General features: G+C 41.4%; 1 protein-coding gene across 4 annotated transcripts in view; it reads left to right on the top strand.

Moving 5' to 3' along the window:
• The window catches only part of SMARCA2 (SWI/SNF related, matrix associated, actin dependent regulator of chromatin, subfamily a, member 2), a 180,573-nt gene extending 154,168 nt beyond the window's left edge, over positions 1-26,405 (top strand). For all 4 annotated transcript variants that reach the window (XM_042963969.1, XM_042963972.1, XM_042963970.1 and 1 more), the window contains 5 exons: positions 6,730-6,835; positions 7,322-7,423; positions 10,353-10,485; positions 24,188-24,330; positions 25,429-26,405. In XM_042963969.1, the coding sequence (XP_042819903.1) occupies positions 6,730-6,835; positions 7,322-7,423; positions 10,353-10,485; positions 24,188-24,330; positions 25,429-25,464 (520 nt within the window). In that variant the 3' untranslated portion in view covers positions 25,465-26,405. The remainder of the gene's footprint in view (positions 1-6,729; positions 6,836-7,321; positions 7,424-10,352; positions 10,486-24,187; positions 24,331-25,428) is intronic.
• Positions 26,406-26,681: the final 276 nt, after the last annotated feature.

Below are 26,681 nucleotides of genomic sequence, written 5' to 3'. Positions count from 1 at the left end.
GTACCGTAGCCTCTTGGAGAACCCTCAGTGCACTTAGAGGCTCTGAGAGGTCTTTTGTCAAGTAACCTGTTGAACTTCATTCATCCCAGTGTATCCCAAACTCCTTTGACCAACAAAACCCCCCCTTTCCAGGGAGAACCGTTAAAAACTCATTAAGCTTGTATTCCCTGAAGCACACCTTGGGAAGTGCTGAACTGGAGCTTAGAAGTTGCATTTAGTCCAGAGAGGGTTTGCTCAGGGAAATATGGATTTCAGTACTTTATTTTTTCCTCATGACAAATATTGATACTTTTATATGTTTATACTTTCACTCCTGGCAACTCGACACTTAACTTCATGATTCTCTCAGCCACTTATACCCACATAAAGCAAGTGGGCAGCCCACAAACAAACTTAGCCTGTCTGCTTTCCAAGGCACACAGGGCCTCCCTGAGGCCTCCAGGGTCAGTCTGACCGGGGAAGCACAGGGCCTCTGCCTCGCAGAGCTGTACTCCAGCACCAGCATAAATGACCTCTTTCTGAGGGAGGAGGAACAGTACCAGCTGGAATAACAAAATAGATTTTCTTATGGTCTGATAAAACTGTCTTTAAAACCACTCTACAGGCATTTTAATAAAACGGATTGCTCTGAGACATGGCAGTTATCAGGCATAGATGTTCTTGCATATTCATGGGGCAAGGTCTGCCTCATTCGTGTCATTCTTAAGAAGTTGCTAAAACAGCCATGTAGGACAAAGCAGCACTCTGGTGTCCCCTTGAACCTGTCCCTTTAACAAAATGACACTTGGGACTGGAGGCTCAGGTGGGAGGCATTTGATTTTGTTTGCTTGCCAAGCTGTGTGCTTTTGAGTTTGGTCCCATTTCAGCCTAAAGCTTTGAAGTGTTTTCACTATTACCAAGTAGAGACAAAGGGACGGAGCAGAGGACAAAATACTCAGTGGAAGGGCAGGTAGGTCCCTGCCTTTGGAAAGGAACGCATTCTTTGAGTCACGTCCAGGTCTACGAGATGAGATGGTATAATCAGCGACCAAGGTCTCAGGTGGACAGGTGGGCAGTTACAATTGTATATTTCTACCTGCTCTTAGGAAATGTCAGGCGAGTACAGGGGAAAAAGCAACTGGACACCCTGAGTCACTTTCTAGAAGAGTCCAGTGATAGATGGTAGATTCTCCCAAAGTTTCCTCAAAATGCTTGTCTACGCAGATAAGTAATAATCTCAGAATCCCACGTCCTGATGAGCACCTTTGATTTGTTAGTGATAAGTTCAGGGAGAGAAACCTGAAGAAATAAATTGGACCTTAATAAGGTAGTAGATTCTGATGGTTGTGATATATTAAAATTTTTATGGAGTTATTCTGCTCTACTTTTCTCTTTATTTGGCTTTATAAGGTAGAATTAAATGGTGCCAATTGGTGAAATGTGCTATTTATGGTGTTATAAATAAAAGCTGATCATATACCTCTTAGATACCATTTCTCTGGGAAAAATTAGATTAGATTTTTGACTTACAGCATGTTTTGAAAGAAGGTAACCCAGTAAAAGTGTTTGAAACCTACTTTATTTATGGATGATGATATGGTTCCAAAATACATTAGCATGTAAATCCTCATTTTGTTGAATCAGAGGACATTGTTGTTAATATTTATTTATGCTCTGGCATATCTCCTTCTGGTCCTTAAGTTTATGAGTTTTTAAAAATGTAGTTGCAATTGTACTGCATTTACAGTCTGATATCCTGTGTTCTTTTATTTATTTTTTTATTGAAGGTCACAACAAGGAATTTTCCCTTCTTTAAGGCATAATCTTAAAATTCGTAATTTTAGACTCCCTAACATTCTGTTGTCCTTTCCCCAGTAAACATTTTGGATGCATTACATTAGTCGCTTTAAATAATGCTGTGATGAACATCATTTATGCAACTATTATATGTACATACTTATGTATTACATATATATTATTTTATTCACCTAGGATAGATTACCAAAAGTAGAACCATGTACCATGGTGTAACTGTATTTAAGACTCTTTTATTTTTATTTTTTTAAGAGAGTGCATACACGTGTGAGCCAGGGAAAAGGGCAGAGGGAGAGAGAGAATATTAAGCAGGCTCCACACTCATCTTGGAGCCTAATGGGGGGCTTGATCCCACAGCCCTGGGATCAGGACCTGAGCCGAAATCAAGACTGAGCCTCTCAAGTGCCCCAGCATTCAAGCTTCTTGATAAAGCCTTGCTGTTTTTACTGAGCTGCGTGAGCCCTTTATGACTGCTGCTAACAGCCGGTCATTTACCTTGCATTAACCTGATGTAACCTTATTTTTGTTGGTAACTCAGGCACATCCTATATCTACGGTCCTAACGCTACCCTTTGGGGTGATTTTTAATGGCTACCACCGCCATTGCCAAAAGCAAGTCTACCGTCCTCCCATTCTGTGTTGCCATAACCTCCTGTATTCTTCAGATTTCCAAGCTTGTTGGGAATTCTCAGTCAATACTCAGTAAGACTCAGGTGAGAGACCTCAGTAGTGAACACAGAGCACAAGTAATTGTCATACCTGTTTTGTGCCTGGCCCAGGTGGGCTCCCTGGGAAAGTAGGGTGCTGTCCCCTTCAGGTGCATTTTTAAGTGGTTTGTTTTAAACCTCCCAGGAATCTGACCCTGAAAAGCAACAGCATGCTTTCACCTACTACCCTCCATGCACCTTCAGGTGCATTTTTAAGTGGTTTGTTTTAAACCTCCCAGGAATCTGACCCTGAAAAGCAACAGCATGCTTTCACCTACTACTAGCTCCAATGTTGACCCAGTTTTAAAGTTCTCTTCCCAAAAGATTTCCTGTGTTTGAATCCTTGAGGACTATAGTAACTTTTTTTTTTTTTTTTGTAAAATCCTTCCAAGTGGGTATTTTAAATCATGACATCACTTCATTAATGGGGGCAAGATAGGTTTTATTTAGTTAACAAAGGCAAAAATGTGGCCATTTCGACATGAGCTAAATTCTTTTTTTTTTTTTTTTTCACAAGTGTCTATTAATCCATGCTTAACACATCAACCTGGGCAGAAGAAAAGAAAATCATAAAACAGAAAAAAAAAAAAAAATCAAACTAAAATCAAAACCAAAAAACCTCTTGCCCAATACCTGATCTTCCTAGTTTGGGTTTGTGGGGAAGGCAGAACAGCTGGCGTTTTAAAGCAGTAGGTTTCTTAGCAGTGTTAGTCTTCTGTACTCTTCCAGGGAGGCTAAGCCTAAAATGTAACCAGAGGTTCCTAATGTTTGCAGTCACCATTTTAGGGTCCTGGTAGTACAGACGGGAAAGCAGAGCCCTCTGGTTTGCGGACGGGATGGGAGAGACACTGGTTCCCACGTGAAGCCCCACAGCCACGGGAGCCCCCGTCGTATGCTTGTGTATCCACGTGTAATGCGCACACGTATCAGCAGTACATGCAGGGTTTGCACACCAGCATTTACATGGCGGCACACAGGGCCTTTCTGGCTCACACATCATGCTCACGCGGCCCCCCGCCCGGTCACCTCTGGAGAGAGCTGTGCTTGCCCAGCGTCCCCTTGTATCCATATCCCTCCGCCACCCACGCTCTGCCTTCTCACGTTTCCTGTTCCTTGACGGATCAGTGTATGAAATAGATCTGAAATCGCGGACCCTCAGTGGATCCCTCTTTTGGGGGAGGGCAGCGGCTATATCCCCTTTGTCTTGGGGAAGCTGCACACTTCCAGCTGGCGATTCATACTTAGGCCTTAAACTATATAAAATGACATCATGGAAAATACCTTGGGGGATAGGTTAAGCATTTCAACAGAAACAGAACACCTTCTGCAAGCCATTGTACAATTAGTCCATTGTTCTGTACTTTAAAAACACACACACACACAAAATTTTCCAGCACTGGAAAAAAAAAAAAAAAAGGCATTTGAAAAGGTGTATTGAAAAAGCCTTTGCTCAGCTTAAGTTTGAGAAAGAAATGCCAAGAATTCAAAACTCTTGTCAGGCTGTCTCACTTCCTTTTTCATTTACTTTTTTTTTTAACCTTTAATTTAGGAAAAAATAAGTTACTGTAGTGATCCGTCAACATGTGGTTCTCCTACGTCCCTGTGTTCTCTAGGTCACACAAAGCCAGATGTCTTCCTGACATTCCCACCCAAGCTGGCCATCAGAACCCCTGGTACCAACAGGAATGGGAAAGGCTTTTAACTGAATGTACAATGTTCCCACCCTCTTTGGAAAAAAGAAAAAAAAATACATAGGGGAATTAAGTTCTGGGCAGTGAGGCACCAAGGGTTAGCTTGGCAGTGCGAGTATCTTCAGTTTTTATGGAAAATGGGTTCTTGATCTTGAAGTAAGATTGGAGGCATGGAGCCTGGGAATTAGTAATCACGTGGCGGGTTGACCATGGTCTTTATGGGCACACAGGAAAGATGCTGTCCTGAATAGAAGAGTCAGGTCATCAATACAGAGCTGAGGAGGACTGACATGTTTGTATGATGATCCAACCAACATACCATTAGAGGTCTTTTTCAGTAGCTTCCAGATCTTCCATTTGCCCCAGTGCTCCCTTGTTCTTAGGCAGAGGGGAAAAAAGGAAATAGGACCAGAAGTCACTAGTGAGAGCGTTAACTTTTGAAACCATATCAACAGAAGAAATTTGTCTGATTTTTCAGAGTCTCAGAATTTTCAGCTCTCTCCTTTAGGAGCACAGATAATTCTGGACTTGTCTCATGACAGGGTCTAGAATTCCCACAACCCGACTAAAGACAGAGACATCAGACCAAGATTGTTTTGGCCATTTTGCCCCTGCTGGAAAGCCCTTTATCACGTTCTTGGTGCAAACAGCTTATTTCTTATTTCACCAAGAGCCCCGCTGAAATCAAGGGTCTGTGCATCACAGGTGTACAAAGCAAAGATGTCCTTGTAATCCATCAATAGAAAAATGACACCATCTGTTGGCAATGTCGAAAATGACATCGTGAAGATGTCATTGAGGGTCAGGTGTTAAATCTGAGATTACAAGGAGGTCTGACTCTTTGTTGAGAAGACACGGATAGAAATAGAAAAACTGATAGCTAATAAATTGCCTTTCAGATACTTCTTTTCAAACAGGTAAAACGTTTGTGTGTATAAATCTCAGAATGGGAGGAAAAGAACAAACCAGGAATTGTGGCCCTATGTTGAAGGTGACCATAAATAAACTACTTTTTGTCATGTTTTGCTGGTATAATTTATGGAGGTACAAATAGATTTATCAGCCTGGGGAAAGGGGGGTCAGGGCGGCTGTGGGGTGGGAGAAACTCCTTGGCTCTTCCCACGATAACCTAAAAATCTAATTCCCTGTTAAACTGCAGTCTTCTTCAACCTCCGGTGTGTGCCCCTTGATTTCCATATTCATGAGGCCCATGTATATATTTTAAAAAATAAAACAGAGGCCCCCCCCCCCCGTATGATAGAAAAACTCGCCCATTCCTTTGACAGCGGATTTTCGGTTAATTTATGCAGGCCCCTTTGCACTTCAGCATTTTCCCCACTGGTTGCTAAGCAACCCTTTGAGTTACTGCGCATGCCTTTTTTATGATAACTGTCATTATGAATATTTTTTAATTATACAACTGGGAGTATGGATTAAAACAACATATTGTCACTCATTCTTAGCCACAGCATTCTCCCACACTCCTGGAATCCCCTTCCGAAATTTACATGGTAGTGATTTCTGTCTATTTATTTATTTATTTATTTTTGTATTTCTGCCTTCACAAAGGAAGTAGAGACTGCATCATAAGGGAAGCAAGATTTTGTTGAAAAATGACCATACCATACCTCACAAGCTACCATCGATCTGGATAGGCCAAGCCAGATATTAGAATCTTGAACCTAAATTATGAATATCTTTGTTCCTTCACTCATGTCTGCTTCCAGTATTAAGTGATGTTAAAGCTTATAGTGCCTTATAAACCGTTTTTCAAAGTTGTAAATTAGTAAGCATTTGTTGCTATTAAATTTGCTTTCAAATAAAGCTACCATGAATTTGAGGGAGGGCCCTGCACTAATCCCAGAAACGCGAGGTATCCGAGCTTGCTAAATATGTTTGTTCTTTTCTGACCAAATGGCCATATGCACAGAAGTGCAGTTAGGCAAGATGAAGGGGTTCCTCTGGCAAATAATAATAAAGGTATGCGTGGTTCACAGTATGTAAAACACTGTAAAAGGAATAACACAGAAAAGAAAGCGACACAAAAGCTTTTCATTTGAGTTTCCAGAGTCATATTCTAACATACTATTTTCTGAATATACAGGGAGTTTGAAGACAAAGGAGTGTGGAAATAAAGCCATTGTAATTTTTTTTCTTGCCAACTCAATTATTATTCATTAAAAAATGGAGTGGTTGGTTGAATAGGACACTGTTAAATGTTTCTATCAAAACAGAGATCTGTTCACTCTGAAAGAGGAACTCACAGTGGACCTCGCATATCATGTGTGACAGAAGTGGGGATCTAATGGCATTTTAATGTGATTTCGGAGTTAGCACAAGGAGCATTAATCTCTAGTTGTGGGATTTTTCCTGGATTTAAGGGGCCCCTTGTCTATAATATGTGGGGTGCAGTTTTTTGTTTTGTTTTGTTTTTTGTTTTTTTTTGTTTTTGTTTTTTTGACATTTTCTGAAATAAAAGCTTTCCTTGGTAGTACGTGACCGGATATGGTTTTGTTTGTTTCCCCCCAACCTTACAGTTCAGGGCGGCAGCTCAGTGAAGTCTTCATTCAGTTACCTTCAAGGAAAGAGTTACCAGAATACTATGAATTAATTAGGAAGCCGGTGGATTTCAAAAAAATAAAGGTAGATATTTTGTTTACAAACTTTATAAAAAAAGAAAAAGGTAAATTCATTGAAATGATTACAGTCAGGGGTTGGCAGTGGCATCCTGTCTGACCACCGTGGACCCCCACCCCCCCTTCCCCCCAGGCCCCAACTCCTCCATCTAGGGCTCGTCCCTAGAACAGTTGGGATATATCCTTGGGCCTTGACATGTAGATGACTTCATCATGTCACGAGCCCATAGTGTATTCGGTTGCATTTTATTTCAGAAGTTTCAGACTCCTCCCCCCAATCTGGGCAGCTCCTTCCCCCTTGCAAGAAGGAATCCCCGTGGGAGGGTGGCCTCTGTGAACAGCGCCCCCTAGAGTTGTGTAGCCCCACATCCCTGGCAGGGCGGTTATGAAGACAAGGGAGGCAAATCAGGCTTTTTTGGACCAAGTAATGATTTTTGCATTTTTTTCCCCCTTCCTCGTCATTAACCTCAATTTTATCCAAAACCTGCATTAGGAGAGGATTCGTAATCACAAGTACCGGAGCCTGGGTGACCTGGAGAAAGATGTCATGCTTCTCTGTCACAACGCTCAGACGTTCAACTTGGAGGGATCTCAGGTATGTGTCTTTGGTTGCCTGAAAAACTTTCCACCTTCGATGTGCTTATGTGCTTTTAAGTGATCTGTTTCATTTTCTACTATTTGAACCACTGCTACTCCCCCCCCCCCCCGGGGGGGTGCAGAATCAAAAATGAGAAATAAAAGCCTATATCGTACGCGAGTATGTAAATAAATTGAGGCTTTGGCTCTTTCAAATTAAGGCCAGCCTCTGTATCATAGCTGTGCTATAGCTCCTATTTATGCTTTCCCTTCAAGGCTTGGCTTCTAATTGGGGTTGGAATTCAAGGAAATCACTTAGCATAATGCTTCAAGGCTAGAGGTATGGTTTTCTGCTTTTGTAGAGACTGTGCACTTGATTATACTTCACCTTCATTTTTCTGACCATAACCGTACGTCAGGAAATGAAAATACTTTGATTTAAAGCAAATGAACAAAAAAGGGTACACGTAGAAAAAAGAACCATTGCCTTTAATTGCTTACAGAACATGCTTATCAAACCAACCGCAGTGAAGAAGTCCCCTTTCTTACTGTTAGCAAGTCTTAAAGTATACGAGTCAGTGATACTCAGCTGATTAAAATAACTGGCGAGGAGATCCTCTCACGGGAATTATACCTCAATTCCGCTCCCCTTTTGTAAGCACCCCCTTTTCCCCCGTCTGTATTTCTGCTAATGCTCTTGTATCATGATGAAGAGAGGAGAGGTCAGTGTGCCTGCCAACTGGTACAGTGTTAAGCCACCATTCAGTTCCTTGAGCTTCTCTCCTGATCTTGTTTTTAAAATCTTTTATGTCCATTCCAATCATGAAACTGGAGAACAAGAGGACCCTCGCATGGGCCTTTTATGCCTTTTAGGAAAAGACTGTGCGTTTCCAGGTTAACGGCGGTAAGTCATGGCCGACCTCAGCAGTAGTTCTTGAAAGCAGGCCTTCTGCAATCCAGACCCTCTTGAAAGAAAGCTCACATGGAAACCAGGGCAGAGAGGGTAATAAGCAAGAGTCGACAAGGATGTCTTCCTGTGAATGACCCCTTGCAGTCGCTGGATGGACCTTTGGGTTCGTCATACTGGACTTGGGCAGCGTGGTGCTGTGCCTCGGGGTCCTCCGGTCCCCCTCTGGTGCCACAGCCGCCCTGTCTCACACGTGAACTAAAGTCCTAAGTGGTCTCTTGGCCGGCTTCCTTCTCCGTCCATCCTGGAAACATGTGGCTCACTCTCTCACCAGCTCCTTTTCCTGCCCATCTACTTCCCACCATGTGCTATTAGATTCTAGAAGGAATTGAATCTCCATAGGCTGCTTTCCAAAGTCGTACCCTACCCTCACACTATAGCCTCTGTCTCTGCTGCTTTTCAGGCTAAGCAGTTAGTTCGTGGTCCAGTCACACCTGCCCCATGAACACACACCCGGATGCACGTGCTGCCGTAAGAAATAGGACAGGGAGAGAGAGCCCGTGTGCCCTTTATGTGGTCACAAGACTGCAACATCTTGCATAAGCAGTCCACCGTCACCACTAGGAAATTGACCTTGCTTGGTGCAATCCCACATGTATCATATTCTTGCCTCCCCACCTTTCTCACTTGCTGTCTTTCCCTAAATAGCCCCCTCCCTTCTCAGCCCTGATGGAATCCTCCTCACCTGTGCATATCTAGCTGCATTCTGATTTCTGGCAAATTCTACCCCAGTGGCCCCACCTCAGAGCCTCTCCCCATCATTTCTTCCCTTGTACTACCTCTGGGGCTCACTGTGGCTCTCCCAGTCACCTTAATGAGTGTTTGGCTTCTCACAAAAAAGGATTATGTTCTAGATCTAGAGTCCAAGGCCATTGGCTTCCGTATTTTTTTTTAATTTGGTAAAACACCTAAAATGTATCATTTCCACCATTTTTAAGTGTGCAGTTCAGTAGTGTTAAGGATGTTCTCATTGTTGTGCAACAGATTTCCAGAACTCTTTGGTGAAGCCGAAACCCCCTACCCATGAAACACCACCCTATTGACTGCTCCCCTGTCCCTGGGAACCTCTGTTCCACTTTGTGTTGCTACAAATTTGACTACTTGAGATGTGTCATATAAGTGAATCAGACGGTATTTGTCCTTTTCAGACTGGCTTATTTCACTCAGGGCTATGTTCTCAAGGCTCATCCAGGTTTTAGCATATGAAAGGATTTCCTTCCGTCTTAATGCTGAATAATACCCCATTTTCCTTCTGTACTGCATTTTATTTGTCCGTCAATTCACTGATGGACACCTGACTTGTTTCCACCTCCTGGCTGTTACGAATAAAGGTGCTGTAAACATGTGAGTACAAATCTCTCTTTAAGACTTTGCTCTCAATTCTTCTGGACATATACCCAGAGGTGGGATTGCTGGATCGTATGGTACTTGAATTTTTCATTTTTGGAGTAAAAGGACCATGTTTGAACTTCAGATCTCAGCAACTACCGCACAGGGCTGTGCTCAGGTCTGTGCATACACTGAAAGTGAGGTATTGATTGGAATAGTCATGGCCAGTACTGATGAGCCAATAATAAAGAACAACTTCCTCCATTTTGTTAGGGAATCTGCATTCTAGACAAGGTTGTGTTCCCACAGCATTGGACAAAACACTTCAAGGAACAAATGGAAGTTTTATAAGTGTTCTGTGTTGCCACAGTTGTGAGGATATCTTACGCAAGTCTACCCTTCCCTAAGTATGTATGCACACGTACGCACACAATTTCAACCACAAGTGGACTCTTTTTCCGTAAGAATATGCGTGTCTATAGTAGAGTTCAGCGTTTTCCTGTTGGGTTTCCCGCAGGCATAAAAGCTAACACTGATGTTTCTAATAGGATTCACGTACAGCAAAGAGGGTGTGTGCCTTGACGAAGAGACTGTGGCTGTGATACTGAGTCCTCAGCTTGTGTTTGTAACCGGTGCCCCTGTGACCCTTTAGATCTATGAAGACTCGATCGTCTTACAGTCTGTGTTTAAGAGCGCTCGGCAGAAAATTGCCAAAGAGGAAGAGAGTGAGGACGACAGCAACGAGGAGGAGGAGGAGGAAGATGAAGAGGAGTCCGAGTCAGAGGGTAAGCCCAGGCATGTGTTTCTTCCATTTTTGTGCCTCTTGCCACCTGCAGAGACATTTCCACAGATGCTAACAAAACAGATGTTCGAGTCCGCCATTCTGTGGTCTCTTGTGTCCTTGCTGGGCAACCTCAGGCAGTGTACTTAACCCTGATCAAGGTCAGTGTTCTTCCCTACAAAACCGAGGTATGAGAAACATCCCAATGCATGCAGAGAGCCTAGCATATAGCCGGGCTCGTAGCAAACACTCGCTGAATGTTGTCTTGGAAAATTAGTGTAATACACATTTTCTACCAACATAGCTGTTAATGACACCTGTCTGTTATGGAACACAGAGGCTCCCTAGCCCGGAAGGACTGATGGAGCATTGATTTCTAGGCATCCCCACTCCCCCTCGAGTTTCTGATTCTGTAACCTGTGTGTTGGGCTCAAGAGAGAACATTTCTGACACTTTCCTGGGAAATCCTGATGCTGTGGGGGCTCAGGAACACACTGTGAGAATCCTTGTCTTAGAAAATAATTGTCAAAGTGAGTTGGAAATGGGGTCCATTTTATCCGTCATGGATCCAGTACTGATCTGCCTTTAAAATTTTGATATTTTGTTCATCATGGATTTTTTTGGCATTAGCCTCAAGTATTTCAAACACTGCATTAGTATGTTTATCTCAATTACTTAGTTTCAGTGCCTTTGGAAATTTTTTTAAGTTTTGAAATTTAACTCCAGAAAAGTTAACATACAGTGTTCTGTGAGTTTCGGGTATACAATACAGGGATTCAATAATTCTCTACCTTTTTCAGTCCTCTTCATGATAAGTGTGTGCTTTAATCCCCATCATCTATTTCCCTATCTGCTGCCCCCCCACCACATCCCCTCTGGGGGATCAGTTTGTTCTCTGTAGTTAAGAGTCTGTTTCTTGGTTTGTCTTTTTCCTTTATTTTTGTGTTTGTTTGTTTCTTAAATTCCGCATATGAATGACATCATATGGTATTTGTCTTTCTCTGACTTAATTTAGCCTAATACTCTCTAGCTCCATCCATGTCATAGCAAATGACATTTATTTTTTATGGCTGAGTAATATTCCTGTGTGTGTGTGTGTATCACATCTTCTTTATCCATTCAGAAATTTTGCACCCAAGGCAAATACCTCTTTTGTGGAAGCTTCCTCCCAGGTGCCTTCAGAAGTCTAAATTGATTACCTAAGTATGTTCTCACCCCTACCTCCTCCTCTCCAAGTAATTAATCTCTGCCATATACGGTCTTCTGTGTAAAACAGTACAGGTATACTTCAGAAGTTTGTTTTTTTTTTTTTATTAGATTTATTCTTCATTACAAACTCAGTACAGACAACTTGGAAAATATTTTTTTAAGAAAGGAAAATGTGTAATACCGCTACCCCATATACATTTAACATTTGGAGAATGGGCCTTTCAGTTTTTTTTCTACATATGTTTTCTTTAGAAAACCACAGCACACTGTTTTGTAGCATAATTTTTCTGTATTATGAACATTTCCCAGTAGCAGTGAGTGTCTTAATAACAGCAATATCTATTAACATTCATTAATGAGGCGAACAAAATATATCGATATCACTTCTAAATAACACTGTCGTGAACGTTTTAACCCAAAAATCACTGCAAACATTCTTCAAACCTCTGATTCATGCCTATTGCCCCACAGAATGGGGCACCTGTCTTTGCCAGCGTTGTGTCCCCACACCCCTGTGTCCCCACATCCCTTCTCCATGACATTCTCTTCAGTGATTCTGCCTCCTACTCATTTTACATTTTTCAATTGCATGTGGTTATTCCCCAGTTCTGAGATCCCAGTGTTTGATGATGTAGGTCTACGTAACTTAACCTGAGCTAGATCTTTCCCGATTTTACAGCCACATTTCTAATCTGTTTTCAAATATCTGCCCTCTTAGCCTCATCCGTTGAGGTTCTCAGAGCTCTCTGGAGACTTGATGTATTATCTTTCTATGGCTGCTTTTACAAATCACCAAAATGGAGTGGCTTAACACAACGCGTAATTAGGACCTCACAATTCTAGAGGTCACAGTGTGCTGTGGGTCTCTCTGGACCAAAATCAGGGTGTTCATGGGCTGCGTTCCTCACTGGAGGCCAGAACCCATTTCATGTGCATCCTTCTCATGCTGTGTCTTTTCGACCTCTTTTCTGCCTCTTCTTGTACTTTTTTTTTTTAACTGAGATATAATGACATGTTAGTTTCAAGTGTACAATGTAAGGATTCCATATTTGTATATATTGTAAAACGATCACCACACTAAGTCTGGTTAATATCCATCACCACAGGGGCGCCTGGGTGGCTCAGTCAGTTAAGCTTCCAGCTCTTGGTTTCAGCTCAGGTCATGATCTCCCTGTTCATGGGTTCGAGCCCTGCACCGGGCTCTGAGATGACAGCACGGACTCTGCTTGGGATTCTCTGTCTCCCTTCCTCTCTGCCCCTCCCCGACTTGCTTTCTCTGTCTCTCAAATTTTAAAAACTTAAAAAAAAAAATAGATCCATCACCACAAATAGTTACAAATGTTTCCTTTTGCTGAGAACATACAAGATCTACTTTCTTAGCAAATGTCACATACATAGTATTATCAATTACAGTCACCATTCTATACTCCTGACTTAACTTGTTTCAAACCTGGAAGTTGTACCTTTCAACCCCTTTCAGTCACCCTCCAGCCCCTACCTCTGGCAACCAGCCTCGGGGAGTGTTTTGGTTTTCTTTTTAGGAATTTACATTTAAGTAAGATCATAGAGCATTTATCTTCCTTATTTTACTTAGTATAATGCCCTCTGGGTCCATCCATGTTGTGACAAATGGAAAAATTTTTATGGCTGAATAATAGCCATAGTATATTTTACTATGTATAGTAGTAAATACATTTTACTTAGTATAATGCCCTCTGGGTCCATCCATGTTGTGACAAATGGAAAAATTTTTATGGCTGAATAATAGTTCACTACACACACACACACACACACACACACACACACACACATTTCCTTTATTCACCCATCAGTGGACACTTAGGTTATTTCAAATCCTGACTATGAGTCATGCCACAGTGAACATGGGGGTTCACACATCTTTTCGATTTAGTGTCATTTTCTTCATGTAAACTCCACAGGTGGGATTGCCAAATAATAAGGTCTGTTTTTAGTTTGTGAGGAACCCCTATACAGTTTTCCATAGTGACTACACAAATTTACATTCTTACCATCAGGGTACGAGGGTCCCCTTTTCTCTGCATCCTCGCCAACGCTTTTTACTTCTGGTCTTTGGGATAGCAGCCCTTTTAAGAGGTGTGAGGTGATAGGTCTTTGCGGTTTTGATCCACATTTCCTTGGTGATGAGTGATATTGAGCACCTCTTCATGTACTTCTTGGCCATCTGTATATGTCTTTGAGAAAATGTCTGTTCAAATTATTTACCCATTTTTTTAATTGGATTGTTTTGCTATTGAGTTGTAGAAGATCTTTCATATTCTGAATATGAACTCCTGAAGGGATAAGATTTGCACACACTTTCTCCCATTCACCAGGCCCCTTTTTCATTTTGCGGATAGTTTCTTTTGCTGTGCAGAAGCTTTTTCATCTGATGTAGCCACACGTGTTTATTTTTGCTTTTGTTGGCAATGAGTTCTCGGACCTAACACCATAAAGTCAAGACAAATGTCAAGGAGCTTCCTGCCTATGTTTTCTTCCAGGAGTTTGGTGGTTTCAGGTCTTATGCTTTCAAGTCTTTTACCTTCATTGAGATAATTCTTGTTATGTGATATTTGTATGGTGTGAGATAGTGATCCCATTTCATTTTTCTGCATGTGGCTGTCTGGTTTTCCCAACACCGTTACTGAAGAGACTGGCCCTTCACTGTTGTACCTTCTTGGCTCCTTTGTTGTAAAGTGACCATGTGTGTGCTTCACTTCTGGGCTCTCTATGCTGTTCCATTGATCTATATGTCTGTTTTTAATGCCAATACCATACTGTTTTGATTGCTGTAGCTCTGTAATATAGTTTGAAATCAAGGAGTGTGATACCTCCAGCTTTGTTTGTTTTCTCAAGATTGCTTGGGCTACTCTGGATTGTTTGAGGCATCACACAAATTTTAGGGGGATGTTTGTTCTATTTCTGTGAAAAATGCCATTGGAATTTTATACATCGCACTGAATCTACAGGTTGCTTTGGGTAGTATGGGCATCTTAACAGTGTTATTCCAGTTGATAGCACAAATATGTTTCCACTTGTTTCATTAATATTGGATAGTTTTCAGTTTACGTGTCTTTCACCTCCTCGGTTAAATTTGTTCCTAGGAACTTTTTTTTTTCCCCAAGGCAACTGTAAATGGAATAGTTTTAATTTCTTTCTGAAAGCTCATCACTAGTGTTTAGAAATACAAAAGATTTTGGTATATTGATTTTGTATCCTTCCATTTAATTCTTTGATTAGCTCTAACATATTTGAAGTCTTTAGCGTTTTCTATATACATTATCTTCTGCAATTAGTGATAGTTTCAATTCTTTCTTTCCAACTTGGGTGCCTTTTCTTTTTCTTGCCTAACTGCTCTGGATAGGACTTCGGGTACTGTGTTGAATAAAAGTGGCAAGAGTGGGCGTCCTTGTTTTTGTTTCTGACCTTACAGGAAAAGCTTCCAGCTTTTCTCCATTGAGTGTATTAGCTGTGGGCTTATATATAGCCTTTATTATGTTGACGTTTGTTCCTTCGATATGCACTTTGTCAAGAGTTTCTGTCATAAGTGGATGTTGCATTTTTTCAGATGCTTTTTCTACATCTATTGAGATGATCGTGACTTTTATCCTTTGTTTTGTTAAGGTGGTATATCATGTTTATTGATTTGTGATTTGAACTATCATTACATGCCCAGAATAAATGCCTCTTGAGTGTGGGGTAGAATCCTTTTAATGTATTGTTGAACTTGTACTGCTAATATTTTGTTGAGGATTTTTGCATCTATATTCATCACAGATCGTGGCCTATAAAATTCTTTCCTTATGGCATCCTGGTCTGGTTTTGGTATCCGGGTAATGGACTCAGAAAATGAGTTTGGAAGTGTTTCTTCTTCTTTGTTTTGGAAGAGTTTGAGAGGATTGGTATTCATTCTTCTTTGAATGTTTGGTAGAATTCACCAGTGAAGCTGTCTGGACCCAGACTTCTATTAGTTGTGACGTGTGTGATTACTGATTTGATCTCCTTACTAATAATAGATCTGTTCATATTGTCTTATCTTTTTATGATTTGGTCTTGATAGGTTTTATATTTCTAGGAATTTATCCATTTCTTCTAGGTTGCCAAATTTGTTGGCATATAATTGTTCACAATGGTCTCTTGTGATCCTTTGTATTTCAGTGGTATCAGCTGTAACTTGTCTTTGATTGATTCTGACACCTCTTTTTTTCTTAGTGAGTGTGGCTAAAGATTTGTCCATTTTGTTTATTTACAAGGAACCAGCTTTTGTTTCAATGTTATTTTCTATTGCCTTTTTACCCTCTATTTATTTCTGCTCTGATCTTTATTATCTCCTTTCTACTAACTTTGGAATTGTTTGTTCTTTTTCTAGTTGCTTGAGCTGTAAAAGTAGGTTGAGATTTTTCTTCTTTCTTGATGCTTCATTCATTGTCATGAACGTCCCTCTAAGAACTGCTTCTGCTGCAGGAGTTTTGGTATGCTGTGTTTTTATTTTCATTTGTCTCAAGTTATTTTTTAATTTCTCCTTTGAGTTCTTTGTTGACCCATGGGCTGTTCACTACCATTGTTTAAGCTCCACATGTGAATAATTGATTTCTCTTTTCATACCACTGTGGTCAGAAAAGATGCTTTGATATTTCAGTCTTCTTAAGTTCATTATTTTTGAGAGAGGCAGGGGGAGACAGAGAGGGAGACACAGAATCCGAAGCAGGCTCCGAGCTGTCAGCACAGAACCAGGTGTGGGGCTCAAACCCACAAACCGTGAGATCGTGACCTGAGCCAGAGTTGGACATTTAACTGACTGAGCTTGATCTATCTTTCCATTATTTGTGACATCTTTAGTTTAGTCATCACCATCTTACAATTTGCAGAGTACAAGTCTTTCATCTCTTTGGTTAAATTCACCCCTAGGTATTTCATTTTTTTGATGCAGTTGGAGGGAGCGTTGTTTCCCAAATTTCTCTGATAGCTATTAGTATATAGAAACACAAATGATTTCTGTGTGTTCATTTTGTATCCTACTACATTGCGAAATTCATTTTTTTTGTTCCAGTAGCAGGGTTTTGTTTTTTTCGAACTTTTATTTAAATTCTAGTTAGTGTGTAGTGTAATATTGGTTTCAGGAGTAGAATTTAGTGATTCATCAGTCACATAGAACACACAGTGCTCATCATAATCAGTGTCCTTCTTAATACCTGTCACCCATTTAGCCCACCCCCCACCCACGTCCCTCCATCAACCCTCCGTTTGTTCTGTATATTATGGTTTGCTTCCCTCTCTTTTTTCCTTTCCCGTACGTTCATCCATTTTGTTTCGTAAAATTCCACACATTCTAATAGTGTTTTGGTGGAGTGTTTAGGCTTTTCTGGATTTAGTATCGTGTCCTCTGTCCGTAGTGACAGTTTTACTTTTTCCTTTCCAACTTGGACACCTTCTATTTCTTCAATACCTGCTCTGGCCAGGACTTCCACTACTACGTTGAATAAAAGTGGCAAGAGTAGGCGGCGTAGTCTTTTTCCTCCTCTTAGGGGAAGAGCTCTCAGTGTTTCACCACTGAGTATGTTGTTAGCTGTGGGTTTTTTGTATATGGTGTCTTTTATGTTGAGCTATGTTCCCTCTATACTTACTTTGTCAAGAATCTTTACCAGAACTGGCTGTTGAATTTTGTCAGGTGTGTTTTTGGCATCTTATTGAGATGGAATTTTTATCCTTCATTTTGTTAATAGGGCATATTACATTGTTTTGTGGATTTGAAGCCTCCTGCCTCCCTCGAGTAGATCCTACCTGATTGTGGCATGTGATCTTTTCATGCATTGTTGAATTCAGTTTGCTAGTATTTTGCTGAGAATTTTTGCATCGGTGTCCTTCATGTATATTGACCTTTTGGTATCAGGGTAATTAATGCTGGCCTTGTAAAATGAGTTTGAAAGCATTCCTTCTTCAATTGCTGGAATAAGTGGAGAAAGGATAGGTTATAACTGTTAATTGTTTGGTAGAATTCACCTGTGAAGCTTTCTGGTTCTAGATTTTGTTTTATGGTTTTTTTAAATTTTTTTTTTAACGTTTATTTATTTTTGAGACAGAGAGAGACAGAGCATGAACAGGGGAGGGTCAGAGAGAGGGAGACACAGAATCTGAAACAGGCTCCAGGCTCTGAGCTGTCAGCACAGAGCCCGACGCGGGGCTTGAACTCACGGACCGCGAGATCATGACCTGAGCCGAAGTCGGCTGCTTAACTGACTGAGCCACCCAGGCACCCCTGTTTTACGGTTTTTTAAATTACTGACTCAATTTTATTGTATTTGCTGTATTCAGATTTTTTTGTTTCTTTATAACTGAGGCTTCTTAGAAGGTAGTTTCTAGAAATTGATCTGTTTTTCTATTTTCCAATTTGTTGGCATATAATTGTTCATGGTAGTCACTAATTATGCTTTGTGTTTCTGATTTTAAACCCTCTTTTTCTCTTAATGAGTCTTGGCTAGAGGTTTATTAATTTTAGTTACCATTTCAAACTTCTAGTTCATTGATGTTTTCTATTGTTTTTTTAGTCTCAATTTCATTTATTTCCTCTCTGATCCGTATTATTTCCTTTCTTCCATTAACTTTGGGCTTTCTTTTTCTAGTTCTTATAGATGTAAAATCAATAGTTTATTTGGGATTTTTGTTTCTTGAGGTAGGCTTGTATTGCTATGAACTTCCCTGGTTTTGTTGCATACACAGACTTAGGACTACTGTTTCCATTTTCATTCGTGCAAGAGACTTTCACTTACTTTTTGATTTCTTTGTTGACCCATTGGTTGTTGAGTAGGATGTTGTGTGGTATCCGTGTATTTTTTTTTTTCCAATTTCCTTCTTGTGAGTGATTTCCAGTTTCATACTGTAGTTAAAAAAAAAAAAAAAAAAGCTTTACACGATTTCATTCTTCTTACGTGTATTGACAATTGTTCTGTGGCCCACCATGTTATCAGTACTGGATAATGTTGTATGTGCCTTTGGGAAGAATGTATCTTCTGCAGTGTTTGGTTGGAATGTTCTCTCTACATGTATGAATTCCATCTGATCTCATGTGTCATTTCAATCCATCAACTGATTTAAGCGAGATGATACACTCCTCTACTTTCATTATATTGCTGACATTTTCTTTCTTTATATCCTTTAATATTTGCTTCATGTCCTTAGGTGTTCCTATGTTGGGTACATATATATTTATCAATATTATATCTGCTTCTTGGATTGACCTTTTTTATCATGATGTAAAGCCTCTCCTTTTCCCTTAGTACAGTCTTTGTTTTAAAGTCTGTTTTGTCTGATATAACTTTTGTTGCTACAGGTTTCGATTTGTGTGGAATATATTTATTTTCCATTCACTTCCCTTTCAGTCTGTGTGTCTTCAGATGTCAAGTGAGTATCTTCTAGGCAGGTCTTGCTTTTTCATATCCACTCATTCAGCCTATTTGGACTGGCATATTTAGCCTACTTGTATTTTAAACAATTAATAATAGCTGTGTGCTCACTGCCATTTTGTTCATTGCTTGCTGGAATTTTTATGGTTCCTTTCTTCTTTTGCTCCTTCCTCTGTGGTTGCATGACTGGGGTTAGTGGTATCCTTAGACTTCTTTATTTTTTGTGTATTTACTGGAGGTTTTAGCTTTGTGTTACCAGGAGGCTTACATACAACAGTTTATATTTATTCAGTCCACTTTAAGTTGATAAAAACTTAGGTTTTAACATATTCTAAAGCTCTACAGTTTTATTGTCCCCACCCCCTCCACGTTTTAGATTTTTAAAGTCACATGCTACATCTCTTTATTATTGTAGTTATAGTTATTTTTACTACTTTTGTCTTCAACCTTCATATTAACTTTACAAGTGATCCGTTCACTACTATTTTTTTCATAGGAGTTGCTCCTAACTTGCACCCTTTGTTTTTAGCTTGAAAAGTCCCTCTTATACTTCTTGAGGTTGATGAACTTTAGCTTTTGCTTGTCTGCAAAACATTTTTCTCTCCAGTTCTGAATGATAAATTCAGAATGTAGAATGTTCTTGGTTGGCCTTTTTTTTTTTTTTTTTTTTCTTTGAGCACTTTGCATACATCTGTTACTCCCTTCTGGCATAGAAAGTTTCTGCTGAAAAATCTGATCGTCTTCTGGGGTTTCCCTTGTACTTGTCCAGCTGGTCCAGTTCTGTTTTATTCTGTCTTCTGTGGATCTCTCCTCATGAAGTTTTCAGCTCAGCTACTGCATTCTTAAGCTCTGGGACTTTGTTTATTTAGAGAGAGTGAGCAGGGGAGGGGCAGAAGGAGAGAGAAGGTTAAGCAGGCTCCGTGCCCAGGATGGAGCCCAGCTCAGGGCTTGATCTCACGAGATCCATGAGATCATGAGATCATGACCTGATCTGACATCATGACCATGAGATCATGACCTGAGCTGAAATGAAGAGTTGGATGCTGAACCGACTGAGCCACCTGGGCGGCCCAGCTCTGATTGTTACTGGGTACTTGTTTCTATTTTCTGTCTCCTTGTGGAAGTCCTGTGTTAATCCATTCTCCTACCCAGTTCTGTGAGCACTTTTATGGCCATTATTTTAAACTCCTAACCAGAAAAAGCCCCTAAGAAAATAGAGCTAAGTGATATACCTAAATGTGTACCTTCGTCTTTCATTGAGAACATTATACCTCTGTCTCTTCACCTCCCTGGAGTCTGTGTTGGTTTTGATGCACTCGTTAAACCATGGCTTCTCTCGGTCTTAAAAGCTTAACCGCTTGTTGAAGACGAAACTTACTGAACCCTGCTCTACCTCTTGGTGGTCTCGCACACCTTTGTGATACTCTAAGCAGCCTGTTTTATTTTCAGCAGCTCCCAGTGGTTAAGGTTGGGCCAAGAACCAGTCATGGTCTGAAAGGGGAGGATCTCCGTGAGCATGGCAGTTCAGGCTGCTTAGATACTTTTAAAGTGAGCCAACATCTACAGTGCTGCTGGGTCATAAGCATAAGCTGCAGGCCACGGGAGCCAGATGTCCCGGGGCTGGCAGACATAAAAACCATGGCCCTACATGTAGAAATGGCCCTTTGGGATCTCCTGACTCTCTCTGGAGTGTGGCAGAGGAAGAGCTCAAAGGTAAGGCCTGCCCTGCTAGGTCTTGCAAAAGGATTCCTGCCTGTCTTTAGATAGACGTATGTTTCATTAGAAGATTTTCCCCTCACACCGCATGTGTGAAACCAAGTTAATGGGTCTCTTTCACTAAAAGATTGGGGTTCTTGGACTCTTGCCTTTTGCTTTGCCCTGGGGTGGGGGGTGGGGGGTAGCTGCCAACATTGGGCACCAGAGGAGGGTACCAGCTCCTGTCCAGGAGATACACTGGGGAGGTAGAGGGAAAGTGCATGATGCCTCCACCCCAGGGAGCACCCCAACAGGCCTTTATAGAAGTGCGTCAGATGAGGCGCCTGCTGCTCAGGCTGAGCTTTTAATAAAACAAGTAAGCCTTTTTCACTTAAAGTCTGGGTGCCTCTCAATCACTGCCTCTGTACTGGGTCCTGGGCCGAGACACCCCATTTTGCAGCTCACTAGAGCCTTGTGGGGGTTCTTGGATGTGAGACTCGTTAGTTTTCCAAGTTAGATGTTTTAGGGACTCCTCTCTGGGCTGCAGGTCTTAAAACTTGGGGTGCCCGATGTGGGACTCAAACCCTTCACTCCTCAGGGAGCATCTCCAGGTTTTGCATTAACCTCCTGAACTGGAAGCACCACCCCAGGGGTGGGGTTTATGGTGAGAATGTGCTTCAGCCTCTCCTCTTGATGTGATGTTTTTTCCTCATTTGCCTAATGTGTAGAAGTCACTTAGCTAGTTTGGGGTCGGTGTTTTGTTTTTTTTTTTCCTCCTGCGGAAATTGTTCTGTATATAGTTGTAGAATCAATGTGTCCTCAGCAGGTAAGTTCGGGACTTCCTCTTCTTCTGTTAAGGACTCAGGGCTCCCCTGGTTAATCCAGGCTTATCTCCCCTTCTGAAGGGCAGCTGATTAGCAACAATAATCCCTTTTGCCAAGTAATGTAACATTTTGGGGATTAGGACAGGGACATCTCCAAGGGGCTGTTATTCTGCCTGATAAAGGACAGTTTTCATGGGTACATAATGGTGGGATCATAAAGCCATAGGATGCTGTTTGTAGTGCCTACCTGATAGGTCCCATCTTTTAGTTGAGTTTTGCATGACGGCTTTTTGGAAGTAACACGTTCACTGACACACAAAATCAGGTAGCTTTCGAGTATCTCCCACTCCGAGGTGTATTTAAATTATCTTCTTAAAGAAGTACTTTCTTACCTTTACTGCCAGCCTTCTGCCCTTTCACACCTCGCGTGGATTTTCTGTACTGCAAATGTCAGGAAATGCTCCACCTGTGTAGATAAAGATATTTCATGTCTTCTTTTCGTTTAGCACGTTTTTAGAGGTGGCATGCCCAAGTGCCTCAGTCGGCGAAGCATCCGACTTCGGCTCAGGTCATGATCTCGGGGTTCGTGGGTTCGAGCCCCACATTGGGCTCTGTGCTGACAGCTTGGAGCCTGCTTTGGATTCTACGTCTGCCTCTCTCTCTCTCAAAAATAAACATTAAAATTTTACAAATTTTTTAGAGGGTTTTTAGAGGCCTTGCTTCACATCCTTATGCATTTCTATTAATAGGTCAGCCTTTGCACCCCAGCTTTTCCCCTTTTCCTAAATTACTCCACACACAATAACAGGGCCGTACCTGATAGCTCATGATGCAGCAGACATTTGGGCACAAGGAAGGGAAGCCTTGACTAGAATACTATTTTGTGTACTCGCATTTGCCCACCTTTGCTGCATTCGGGTTGGGTGGAGAACATACTTGGGAACTACAGTTCGGAACAGCTCCAGTCTCCTCTTTGTGGATACCCTGTGCTCTCATGGAAGATTTCATTTGTGTCAATGTTTTGGTGGGTCCCTCCTCTTCACAAAGGAAGTCTGAAAAATTCTCATCATGGTTCAGTCAGTTAAGTGTCCGACTATTTAAGTAAACTTTAAAAAGAAAAACTCTCATCTCTAAGCTTCCTTCTAGAACTGTAATTCCCTCCATGACAATCTCCATTTCCATGTGCCTTGAGACCCAGTAAACATGATATTCCAGTCTAACCGGTTTGAATGAGGGCTACACATCCTTAGTGACTTCATCATCGAATCCTAAACATGGTATTCCACAGACATCTGTCCTGGCCCAGTGCCATGGGACGGATCTTCCTTGTACATTGGAATACGCACCTGCCTCTGTGGTATTTATTGCACGTTGAATCCTCCCTTGTGTTCTTATTCCTGTCCTCAGAATAGCTTTGAAAGGGAAGAGGGATGCCAGTTTTTGAAGGTTCATTGAGCAGAATACTGGTAGAAATTTACCATGTGGATACATGTTCACCATATCTCTCCTCAGTTCTGCCAAACCTGTCAACAAATATTCTAAATTTGAAAAAAAAAAAAAAAAAACACAAACCTGGGAACTTCAGCACCCACCACTAAAGGGTTAAAGAATTTTTCATGCACCCTTGAAGTAGAACATTTACAGGCTTTAGAAAGAATTAGGTGGGCAGCAGAGGGTGGGTGGTGTGCCTGGGTAGCTCAGTCAGTTTTTAAATGTCCAAGTTTAGCTCAGGTCATGATCTTGAGGTTTTTGAGTTCCAGCCCTGCATCAGGCTCTGTAATGATAGCTCGGAGCCTGGAGCCTGCTTCAGATTCTGTGTCTCCCTCTCTCTCTCAAAAATGAAAAATACTTAGATTTAGACCAATATGTATATGAATGGGTAGAAATGTCCCACATATATGAGAATACAGGCAAGCTGTCACATTTGAGCATGCATAAAACAAAGTGTGTGTGCGTGCGCATGCTTGACATCTTTATGTAATTATAAAATGTAAACTGTTTTTTTCTGGAAATAATCAACAGAAAGAGAACAACAAGGAATTACTAGAGATGGCGGGAAAGGAAGCATACAATCATTTAACTTTGCATTTTCTACCTTTCTGTGCTGTTAATATTATTCAACTATGTGAATTTTCTTTTTAAGTCAATTAGAGTGATCTCCATAGTAACACAGGCCTTCAAAAAAATTTTTTAAAAGCCTTACACTTATTTGTACTTTTTCTTGAAAAACCCCCCAGGAGTAGGGAAGACAGCTCTGTTTATCCTGCTGAGGGAGATCCCTGTCTGGCCAGTTAAGAGAACAGCCAAAGAACCCAGCCTTCTGTAAGACCTCATTCCTCATGCTGCCTGCGTAGGGCGATGATGTTAATTTATCCTCCTAACCAAGAAAAGTCTCTGAGTGGAAGGGGGTGCTAACAGGACCATGGAGAACAAGCCTGAATTGAGAGGGTTCTGGATACTCCACGACCTTCTGATTTGTCACCTGCAGCTTGGCACCCTTTTTTACTACCTGCAGAAGGACTTCCCGCGATGGCTCACTGTGGTTTTACTTTTGTTGCAGCAAAATCCGTCAAGGTGAAAATCAAGCTCAATAAAAAAGACGAGAAAGGCCGGGACAAAGGCAAAGGCAAGAAAAGGCCAAATCGAGGAAAAGCCAAGCCCGTAGTGAGTGATTTCGACAGCGATGAGGAGCAGGAGGAAAACGTAAGTGGACCAGGCTTTGACTAAGGCCCAGAAGCCCTCTCCCCACTTTCCCTTTTTCGTAACCCTCTTTATTTTCCAGAAATGGAAACACCAAGACTTGGGGAGATTTTGTTATTGAGGGATATGAACTAAAGCTGCATGATCTAGGACAGAGAATTGCGGGCTTTGTGTTTAGGGCCTTTTTCATTGTCTTCAAAAATGAAAAACTAGTCAATCGTGTTTCCTTTCCTCCTTTCTTAATCTTCCCGTCACTTCCCAACACAGTTTTCTCCATGGCAGGTTGTTTTTCATGGTGGAAAAATTCAGGAGCACTTATGGAGCTAGGCCCTGAAAGAATTACCTTCCCATATGATCCATAATTAACGTTTCTCTTACTTGCAACATAGCCCAGAAACCAGGGCCAAGGTTCCATGTGCTTACCTCCAGGTCATAGTAGCAAACAGCAGAAGTTGAATTCAGACTCAAACAGTACAACACCGTCCCCAAATTCTGGAGGCAAGTGGCATTGCTGGCAGAAACTTCCGCCACCGGCCTTGGGAAATCCCCTCCACTTATTCACTTTCCAGAAGACCTCAGGCTATCACTCGCCCCCCTCTTTTTTCTTCTTCTGGACAGAGAATTTAACGTTTTGGTCCGTGTGCTGCAGGGCACCACCATTTGGGTCTGATGAAAACATTTGAGAATTCTTACCCCAGCCCCACACCCAGCCTTCACCCTTGGCCCAGGCTTTTCGAATACATTTAAAATGCTGTGTTTTCTTTCAAAGACGTCCCCCTGAGTAGACATCCAACGTACGGTACTTTTGCCTCTGGTGAATTTTCTAAACCCATAGTGTTAAAAATAAGAATTATCAGCCTTGAACTTTTCATGCCACAGTGAAAGAAAGCAAGACAGATGGTGGGAATTGCTTTGGGATTTCCCAGCGGGGGCTCCCCTTTTTAGCTTGAATTCCTCACAAGCGTCTCACCATCTTGACACAGAACGAAGAGACTTGGGTTGACTGTTTCCAAAATGTCGTGTCTTTTCTGCCTTGCCCTCGGGATGGTTTATTGCTTCTTTTTCTTAGGTGTCATTTCCTTCATTTTGTCTTATTTTTAGGAACAGTCAGAAGCAAGTGGGACTGACGATGAGTGAGGAGTACGGGCCTTTTTTTCCTCGGTAGAACTGAGTTCCTTCGTCCCCTCTCTCATTTCTGCCCAGTGAGTTCATTTGTCCTATGGGCCCTGGGTTGTTTCTATAGCATCTTCATCTATAAACTAGCTTTAGGATAGTGCCAGACAAACATATGATATCATGGTGTAAAAACACACACATACACACACACACACACACACACACACACACACACACACACACAAATATTTGTAACATATTGTGACCAAATGGGCCTCAAAGATTCAAAGATTAAAACAAACAAAGCTTTTGATGGAAAATATGTGGGTGGATAGTATATTTCTATGGGTGGGTCTCATTTGGTAACGGTTTGATTGTGCCTGGTTTTACCACCTGTCCAGATGAGAAGATTTTTTTGTCTTTTTGTAGCACTGATAACCAGGAGAAGCCATTAAAAGCCACTGGTTATTTTATTTTTCATCAGGCAATTTTCAGAGTTTTTATTTGTTCGGTATTGTTCTTTTTGTTTGTTTACACTGTGGTACATATAAGCAACTTTAATAGGTGATAAGTGTACAGTAATTAGACTTCACCTGCATAGACATTTTTCCATTTTATGCTCTATGATCTGAAAAAAAAATGCTTTTGAACTGTATACGATTTATGTCTACTGTAAACATTGCTGAATTTTTTTTTTTTTGCTCTTGATTTCAAAACAAAGTTTTGTTGAAAACGCTATTGAATATTGCAATCTCTCTAGTGTATTGGATGGCTTCCTTTGTCAGCCCGATCTCCTATGTTACTGATGTGTATCGTCTCCTTCTCCCTAAAGTGTACTTAATCTTTGCTTTCTTTGCACAATGTCTTTGGTTGCGAGTCATAAGCCTGAGGCAAATAAAATTCCAGTAATTTCCAAGAATGTGGTGTTGGTGCTTTCCTAATAAAGAGACAATTTAGCTCCACCAACACTGCCTCTTGTTTTTTGAGTTCTAGGGGATTGAAACCGTGGTGCCTGAGTGAAGGTCTCCTGCAGAGGGCTGGGCAGTCTCTTACTCCGGAAGGCTTGTGGGGGTGCGGGGGGGGGGGGCGCGGAAAGACCTAGAAAGCTGGTCTCCTGGAATGAACCAGGTTTGTCTCAAGGGAGAGCCCATTGCTTTCATGACTTTAATCTCAAGCAACAGGAGACATCTGGTGCCATGGACCAAGCCACACTAAGCCCCTGCTCACCCTTTTCTAGT

Source organism: Panthera tigris, chromosome D4 (assembly GCF_018350195.1).
Source record: "Panthera tigris isolate Pti1 chromosome D4, P.tigris_Pti1_mat1.1, whole genome shotgun sequence".
NCBI classification, from domain to species: domain Eukaryota; kingdom Metazoa; phylum Chordata; class Mammalia; order Carnivora; family Felidae; genus Panthera; species Panthera tigris.
The sequence above is the reverse complement of the archived record's forward strand: the minus strand, read 5'-3'. Positions and strand labels throughout refer to the sequence as shown.